This window comes from Epinephelus moara, chromosome 5 (genome assembly GCF_006386435.1).
Source record: "Epinephelus moara isolate mb chromosome 5, YSFRI_EMoa_1.0, whole genome shotgun sequence".
In the NCBI taxonomy this organism is placed as follows: Eukaryota; Metazoa; Chordata; class Actinopteri; order Perciformes; family Serranidae; genus Epinephelus; species Epinephelus moara.
The window spans coordinates 3,653,366-3,662,801 of record NC_065510.1 but is presented as its reverse complement, the minus strand read 5'-3'; the positions used below and the strand labels follow the sequence as shown (position 1 = coordinate 3,662,801).

The 9,436-nt window shown below is 43.4% G+C and overlaps 1 protein-coding gene across 4 annotated transcripts in view; it reads right to left on the bottom strand.

Annotated features, from left to right (window-relative positions):
• The window catches only part of kcnh1b (potassium voltage-gated channel, subfamily H (eag-related), member 1b), a 128,037-nt gene that overhangs the window by 52,819 nt on the left and 65,782 nt on the right, over positions 1-9,436 (bottom strand). For all 4 annotated transcript variants that reach the window (XM_050043707.1, XM_050043704.1, XM_050043706.1 and 1 more), the window contains one exon: positions 7,146-7,342. In XM_050043707.1, coding sequence (XP_049899664.1) covers positions 7,146-7,342 — 197 coding nt within the window. The remainder of the gene's footprint in view (positions 1-7,145; positions 7,343-9,436) is intronic.

Genomic DNA, 9,436 nt, shown 5'->3' with positions numbered 1-9,436 from the left:
ACATAAACACACATTAAACACACAGTAAACACACAGTAAACACACATAAACACAGTAAACACACATAAACACACATTAAACACACAGTAAACACACATAAACACAGTAAACACACATTAAACACACACATATCAAAAATAGAAAAATGCCCGTGCACAGCTGAAGTCAAGGTGCTGGTACTGCGGCAGAAGTACAAACGTGTAAAGAAAAAACCACATAAATTGTGGCTACGTACCGCACACAAGACAGGACTAAGAAAGAGGATCGAGAATTTAATAGAGCAACGCGTTTCGCTTACAGCTTCATCAGGCTCATACTGAGCACAGGAAGGCGGTGGTTTAAATAGGAAACAGCACTCTAAGCATTTACATATATAATTGAGACGTGTGTTTAACACATTAAACACACAGTAAACACACATTAAACACACAGTAAACACAGCTCTGCTAAACTTCATTTACTTACTAAAATGTACATGTACAATAGAATGAACACAAAATGCTGTACATACTTTTTGAGGTAAACTTAAACTGCTACATTTGTCGGTCCATCCCACAATTAACGCAAATTCAGCCAATCCACTTGAATTCTGTGCACATTTGCAATTTCATCCAATCACAACAACTTTACTGCAAATGTGATGATTTAAAACGAGTAAAATCTGATTACGTTGTAGAGCTGCATGCAGCGTATTGATTCTGTTGAATGAAACTGCTGCTGCAGGACCGGAGCTCTGTGTCCGGGACAGACGGTGACTTTAAAAGTTAAGGATGCCTCCTTGGTAGGACGGGTCCCTCCAAGTTGGGTCCTACAGATGCTAGGCAAGACTCCCTCCAAGCATCCAGTGGACACATATTGGAACAGGCTAGCAAGCACTCAGGTGAAGGTCACTGACTGTGTGTTTGTGCACTTTGAGATTTGTATTCGAATGTAAAGTGCGTTATAAATAAAATCTATTATTATTATTATTATTACTGACGAAGCCCCGCCTTCAATTCAGGTAAATCATGTGCAAAGAATTGTGGGTGCTTCATGCCCGCTGAGAGTACATACATGCATCCTTGAAAATTCTCTGAAGGAAGGACTCTGTCCTCGGTAGAATTCGAAGGATCCTTGACACTACAACAGTCCTTCGGTGGGATTCGATGACATCACCTCCTTGAAATTCAGCCGTTAAATGATCCTTCCTCAACTTTTAAAAAGCGCCAACTGTCTCACACACACAGTGACAGAGCTAACTGTTAGCATCACACAGCTAATGTTACCCAACAGTTTTTACAGGTTTAACGACAGTCGAGCTGTTCAATGTCAGTGTGAGATCAATAGCTCTGTGTCTGCTGCTGCAGGGTTTAAAACGAAGCAGCAAAATAAGATGAGTGGGGATGAGATCATGTTCTGTGTTAGCTGGTGCTAACAGGGAGAGCAGGAGAGCGGCTCACGGGGACAGTCCATCAGTGCTGCGTCAAACGGCAATAAGAGCTGAGCATCAGTGATCAGCTGTCACCCTCCAGTCATCATAAAGAGATTGTAATTCTGTGGGAAACACTGAATGCTCATAATAATAAGCTCTGACTCTGTGACAGTGTCGCAGCTATTTTTTGTAATTTTCACTGATCCCCACAATTTTATTGCAAAAAACTCCTGCATCACATTATTTTAGAAAGCCGCCATGACATCAGACATTTCAGGCCACATCAATCCAGAAACAATCCTTGATTTAGATTTCCCTGCAGTGTTTCCCACCACTTAGATTTCTCTTTTGTTTTTAACCATTTAAAAAGGGTCAAACTGAACGTCTCAGAGTAGGTGTTTCCGTGGGGATCTGGAGAATTCAAGGATGAGGCCGATCACAGAGTTCTTTCTTAATGCACGTTTAATAACGAGCTCTGATCAACATGGCTACATGCAGAAGCTGTGTGATAAGTGTGAACAGAGAGACACAGTTTATATAGGATGGTGACATGTATACTGTTACCTAAAATGGTGCCTTGACACATTTAACTTGACCTTGGGCCAACTAAAATTAGTCTAACTTGTCCATTCATCAGTAAGTCTCGCACTTCCTGACGCCATGACGTCTGTCATAACGGAACATGATCCCCAGGGGTCTTGACCAAGTATCCACTGGTCAGTGGAGATGTAAAACTACATACTAACACCGTCCCTCTGCTCAGACCGTCACTTTAATTTTGTTTTGCCTGAATATGACATCATATTAATAGTAGATTACCAAAATAAAAGCGGTAACTTCTTTCCACCTCTGCTTATAAATGATATGAATACAGGCATTAAAAATATCAATTAAAAAAAGATACGACATTAAAATCTGCGCCACATAGGTAAACTTTTTTCCAGTTGAAAATCCATTCATTCATGGATCAGGTTAGAGGAGTGATGTGGATGGAGCGGCGCTGGTGAGGCTGTGAGGATACATCTACTCCTCTGACACATATAAAGCTGAGGCATGAAGCTGCAGCAGGTGTTTGAACGTCTTCACTCCAGGTGTGAAGGTTACGTTACAGCTGACCGGGCTGTAAATCAATGATTTTACTGTACATCAGCCACATGTGACCTCGTGACCTCCGCTGAGTCTCACTGTGTCTTTATTCTGCAGCGCCAGCAGCGAGGCTTTCCCCTCATCATCATCATCATCATCATCATCATGTCATCAGTATGTTGAACCCCGAGCCAATCAGGGAGCTCCTGACCTGCTGAAATTGGATCGTGTGAACGAAGCAGCAGCAGCTGGTTCTATCAGAGAGCTCTCAGGGGTGACGAGAACAGAGGAACACAGGACGTGAGAGAACTGCAAATGTTCTTCTGGTGCAAACACAATACATCAGAGTGCTGCTCGGATTCTCTGTGTGCTGCATTCAAGTGGAAACACGGAAACTCTGCAGTCTGCAGGGACTCTCAGCAGAAACATCGCTTGTGTTCTCAGCAGAACACAAGCGATGACTCATTAGGACTCTTTCTGTTTGTGTCACCTGATAAATGTCAGTCCAATATTCTGTCCACCAACTCCTGAGTGAAATATCGGTCTATCTAGCTGCTTAATGCTCCAGAGATGAGAGTAAATGATGGACGTATGGAGAGAACTGGATACAGTGCTGAAGGCGGGGCCTCATTCATTCCTATGAAAGCTGCTCAGTGGCGCATGAAGCCAAAAAAGTTGGACTTCCAGGGTATAAAATAACTGGATCTTCCACATCTTTGCGTCCAGTGTGCGTTCAGCCCACAGGAAGTGGGCGTAATGGAAATCTGGGGGGTGTCCTCCTAGGGTAACGTCCTTAGACGTGGTCATACAAACTTGTAACCAAGGCCTACTACCATATCATCTACCCTTCCACACCCAGTGGCACCAGCCAAGACTTCCTCTGCCCACCAGAGGTGGGAGTAATAACCATCTGGAAGGTGTCCTCCTAGAATAACTCCCTTGGACATGGTCATACAGACTTGGAACCAATTTCTACTACCATATATTTATCCTTTTGCATCCAACAGTACCAGCCCCGGGGGGTGGGGTGGGGGGTGGGTGAAACGTACCAGAGCCCCCCGGGTGGAATCACTGAGGTGCAGTCAATCAAAAAGTTGGTGAAGTAGAGAAGAGCACCAGGGTCACACTTTAACAGCACTTCCAAAACATCTCTGACAGCAAAATCAATTCTTGCTTTTAACAAACTGTTCAAACAAGTCAAACCAAACTAATGCTGCGTTCACACGGGCCGACCGCTTCATATGAATATGTCTTAATGAATAACTTGTTTATTTCAAACCTTATAAAGAAGCTTAGATTCAGTTAGTCTGTGGTTTAATTTTTGTTTTAAGAAGCAGTTTCCTGTCTGATCTAATCTGATTCATTCAGGACGAAAACATTCAGCCAGTGTGAAGAAATAAAGCCACTCAGCAGTTTTCAGTCAACCTGTGATGATTTTCTCCTTCACACACACTGCGTCTTGTGCAGCTCAATACTGGAGATCACACAGTCTGTCTGTGTTTAACTCTCAGTACTTTAAGAGCATCAAACTGAACCTGAGATTTCATCATCATCTCGTCTGAACATGAGATTTAAATGTTGTACGGGCAGCAGTTTGTGCAGCTGCTGCTGAGCGTGTTGTGATGCAGCTCTATCTCAGCTGTTTAGAGGTGAGCACTGCCCTGGCGGGTCGTTTCTCTTCACCAGCGTCATTATTGCACAGCCAAGCAGAACAGGACACAATGGCTTTCACATCGATTTACAGCAGAGAGCGAGAGAGAGAGAGAGAGAGAGAGAGAGAGAGAGAGAGAGAGAGAGCTACCATCACAAGATTTTATATCCCGTCTTAATTCCAAACTCTCCTCGTTTGTTTTCATACGATTTCATCGGAACAAAAACTCTCTGCATATAAAAATATCTTGGCTAAATATTTTGTTCCATTCAAACCTTGTACAGAAGCTGAAACCCAGTTAGTTTGGAGTTTCATTTTTGTTTAAGAAGCAGTTTCCTGCCTGAACATTCTGTTAGTGTTAATCTGATGTCTTCGGCCTTCTGGATGAAAATATTCAGCCGATGTGCAGAAATAAATCAACTCGTTTCTCAGCAGTTTTTCTTCTGTTGTCCCGTCTCTACGGTGGCCAAGACGTGTCAAACAAACTGCAGATCCAAAATGCTTTGCAAATTGTATTTGTAGTTGCATTTCAATCACTGCTGATCGGAGTCAGAGTCGATAAATTCCTGTGGCTACTGCAGAGTCATTTGACCCAGGTGAGAATGCTGCTGTAATCTTTCCAATTAAATACAAAAGCCAGATTTTAGTAGGTGTTAATGTTTTTCTTGTGGAGTGGGAAAGGAGTTTTTGTCAACATCCTCTGATGCTCACTTCTGTTAATGCACTTGTGGTTTTCAAGTGTTTCGGATGTGAAGTTTGTTTGCAACGTTTCTGCCACCATACTTTTCAGCTGCAGGTTGAGAGTGGAGGATGCAGGCTGTGGTGCTGTGTGATACTGACAGGAGGTAGATGTGACCTCTGCAGTCAGACTGGTTGGTTTACAGTCTGTGTTTGACATGTTGCTCCTGTGAGTTAATGATCTGAGCACTTCCTCCACCTCTGCTGATATCTGACATGGTGTGTGTAAAAGAAGAAGTGTGTTGTAAAAAAGCAGATGTGAGAGTGTGTTCACCTGATGTTTTCACTTCCTATAAAAACTACTAATAGTTGTGGTCTCAGTTGTTTTAAAGCAGCTGCTCGTTTCACTTCAGCTCTCCAGATCATATTTATCCAAATGTCATTTCATATTTTCAGAAAATTGCAAACGCTGTGCCGCCTTCACAAACTACAGCCTCATCAGTTCAGCTTGTATCAATTCAATTTCTAAAAGTGTCCCTTACAGCTCCTGTGTTTTTCTGTGACACTCAACATTTCTTCTGGATTTCACTAACAAAGTGACGGACTGAGTGAGTGTAGCCTGAGGTCAGGCGTCCGAGTGAAAACAGGAAGTGAATTTACCTTCAAAGGTCTGGACATCTGCTGTCTGAGTTAATGGATCACTGATGAAATCTTTTAATCAGTGCATTGATTCTTGTTGTTTCGATCAATAGAAGGTCCTTTTAAATTGACCTCTCATGCCTCAAGGACGCATTGATGTCTGCTGATGATGATGACAGAGGAGAAGAAGAAGACGAGCAACAGCATGTAACGACACAGCAACAAACAGCTGTCTTATTCATTCATTCATTAGCTGTAACAGCTTATCCTGGTCAGGGTCACTGGGGAGCTGGAGCGTATCCCAGCTGACACTGGGTGAGAGGCGAGATGCACCCCTGACACACAGAGACAGACAACCATTCACACTCACATTCAAACCGACGGACAATTTAGAGTCACCAATTAACCTGCATGTCTTTGGACTGTGGGAGGAAGCTGGAGCACCTGGAGGAAACCCACGCTGACACAGGGAGAATATGTCAGAGCACCTGGAGGAAACCCACGCTGACACAGGGAGAATATGTCAGAGCACCTGGAGGAAACCCACGCTGACACAGGGAGAACATGTCGGAGCACCTGGAGGAAACCCACGCTGACATGAGGAGAACATGTCAGAGCACCTGGAGGAAACCCACGCTGACATGAGGAGAACATCCAAACCCTGCACAGAAGGGCCTCGAACCCAGTACACTCTTACTGTGACGCAACAGTGCTAACCACTGCTCCACTGTGCCATCCTGTTGCTTTGTCTAAGGTTACTTAAACTTTTAGCAGCTCCAACATGTTTCTGACTTTAGCACAGAACTGGAAGAATTACTCCGATCTTTAACTTCAGTTACTGGAGTAATACGACACTATGAAAATATAAAAGCCTACAAAATCCCAGTGAAGCATTTCAATTGCACAAGTTGGGGTCTGAAAAGTGGCTAAATTTGTCCCTTCATAGAAATAATGTCACCAGGAGAGTCTGAGAAGTTGCTAAATCTAGTGAGACAGTGGCCAACTTGGCACCACTGGTTGTGAGCATCTGTCCACACAACAGAACACAACTTGTCCTTCAACCACAGCAGGATGGAGGACATGACCGCCACAATCAGACGACCGACCGACTGACTGTGTTCATGACAGATATTTATCAACAGTCATTCAGGTGATCAGTGTTTCTGGTCAGATGTCTGTCTTCTGCCTGACTGAGGTGAATTTAAGGGTTAAACTGAGCAGAGTGTTTCAGCATCAGTTAAGGTGTGAAAACAGCCGTCTGTCACCGTCCACCTCCGCACTGTTGGCTCAGCGGACATCACACCTGCTCTGTGGAGGAGGATGAGCTGGAACAACATGACGACAACAGAGCGAGTCCAGCGCCGGATGCAAGACGAGCTGACGACACACACACACACACACACACACACACACACACGGACCCTTGTTTGTCCCTCTGATCTGATTTTAGAAACATTTTGGTGTTTGATTCAGTCACAGTTTAAAGTCTGATGTATGAACTTTCTTCACTAAAAACAAATTCAACATCCTCGTTCACACAGTATTCTCTCAGGTCATGAGACACAGAGGGGACATCCTCTCATTTTCTTCTTCAGTGTGACAGCTGATTCTGGACTTTTAAACAGTGGTGTTGGTGTAGGTGAGCTGAGTGATGTGGAGCGATGAGGCGTGCGGACTCACCCTCTTCCTCAGGTTGTAGGTGAGCACCAAGTTTCTGGCGAAGTGATTTGCGAAGGAGGAGTAAAACTCCAGGACTTTCTGCAGCGCGTCTCGTTTGATGATGTGGAGGTCGCAGTAGGTCAACGCCCGCACGTTAGCGCACGACTGTGCCAACGTCATCTCCTTCCAGAACACGTCACCAAACACATCGCCTTTACCTGCAGACACACAGAGAGACAGGTTACAGTCTCACCTTCACAGCGTTTTAACAGCCAATCTGAGGAGTCGAATCGTCCGTATGAACCTCTGAAACTTCTGCAGACTCATCGTCTCCTCCGCTCCACATCTGTATCATCAATATGTTCCAAAACTTTCACATCTTCACCAAAATACATTTTAATGTAATTTTTCCAGAGGAGTTTTTGGAGCTTTGAGGATTAAAGTACACAATCAGTGTATTAAGTCACATTTTGGGACCCACTCAGTTCATGGACACACAACAGACCAAAGACAACATGCTGGGCTTTTCGTGTTGAGTCAGCTGAGAGAAAAAGCCACAGAATAAACCACAGATACAGAAACATAGATGTGTCATTGGCTGCTGGATCGTACCTCAGTGGTGCTGCTGTATTGGAGAGGTTGTTTACAAAGTGTCGACAGAAATAACCAAGTTCAATTTCAGACTTTTTAAAGCCTTTTTAACACACACATTATATATATGTGAGTGTGTGAGACACATGTGTAGCAGTACATAAAACAATGACAACAGTTGGGTGAGTTTACTGTAAAAAGAAAACAGAATCTCATCGCTGTCGTAACGGCTATTTATTACTGAGAGTCTTCAATCTGTCAAATCAGTGATTGTACACAGTAAGACCTTTACACCTGAGCATCTGATTTAAACGTCAGCGCTGCAGGAAATATCCATCAAGAACCCGAACATGTGACAACGTGGTGAAATAACAAAGCTGCCTTTAGTTTAATGTTTTATCTACAGATGAGCTTCAGTAAGAAGACACATGTAAAATGTGTGTCTGAAACAGGTACACTTTAGTGTCAGGAATTTACATGATGGAGGATAACGACACACAGCATCTGATATCAACGTCCAGCTGGACATTAGAGAGTTTCACAGCTTCCTCCGAGCATCATGTAACCGAACACATCAGGTCAGTTTCTGTGGTGAAACGTCAGACTGATCTCTCAGTTTGATCTTCTATAAAAACAATCAGATAAATGATGACATGATGAACGCTGTCATTAACGGCGCGGCGGTGAACACACACAATCATCAGAGGGAAGGAGAGCGTCGACGCAGCTGCTTTCAGAAAACATCAGTGTTCATGTGAGAAGAGGAAGTGAAGCACACGGACTTTAACTAGTTCCTGATGTGATGTGAACGGTGAGGCTCAGAGTGTTTCTGCAGTAAAAGTCTAAACATTTATCCAGACAGGAAGTGAAGCTGATAAAACGTCTCTTGTGGCGATTATCTGAAGTCAAAGCAGATATCTAAAGGACAGAAACGAGTCACTGAGAGGCCGTCAGCACCTCTCACTTCCTCTCAGCAGCTGGACCAGTGAGCAACGAGAGAACCTGGCTGCCATCTTGGCTCCAGTAGTGCTGTGTTCATATTCTACTTATTGTAACAACAGTCAGCTGAAACATACCTGCTGTATCTCCCAGTAACGACTGTGGTGTTCACAGACAACTGGTCGCGAGATCATTATATAACCCAGTATGTTTCAGTCAGTCATGTCTGTATCTGGGCTTAAACTCTGTTTATTTGACACCAGGAGTCAGTGAGGATAACATGTAGGAATTATGTGTCACTGATCCCAGGTCGGAATAACAGGAGGTTTCATGCCTGTGGATCTACCTGATCTACTAGATAACAGGAGGTTTCTCTACTCTGCTGAAATCAGACTGTACTTCCATATTTTCACCTTTTCACCTGTTAGAGCTGCAACTAACTAAAATAATATCACAATATTTTTTTTATTTTTTTTTATTTTAACCTTTATTTTACCAGGAAATAGTCCCATTGAGATTCATAATCTCTTTTGCAAGGGAGTCCTGGCCAAGACAGCAGCATAATAGTTGCACTAAAAAACACAATAGGTTAAAACAGACAACATGAAACAAACAGTTACAAAACAGTTGGCAATTCACTTCAAGACAGTAATCACCAGCAGCGCTCAGTAACAGGACATGTGCATTCAGTACTCAAATAGTCCTTAATCCTACTTTTAAAATGTTCCATACTTGGCAGGTAATCCATTTTAAAATGTCTCTGTAACTCACACCAGGACGAG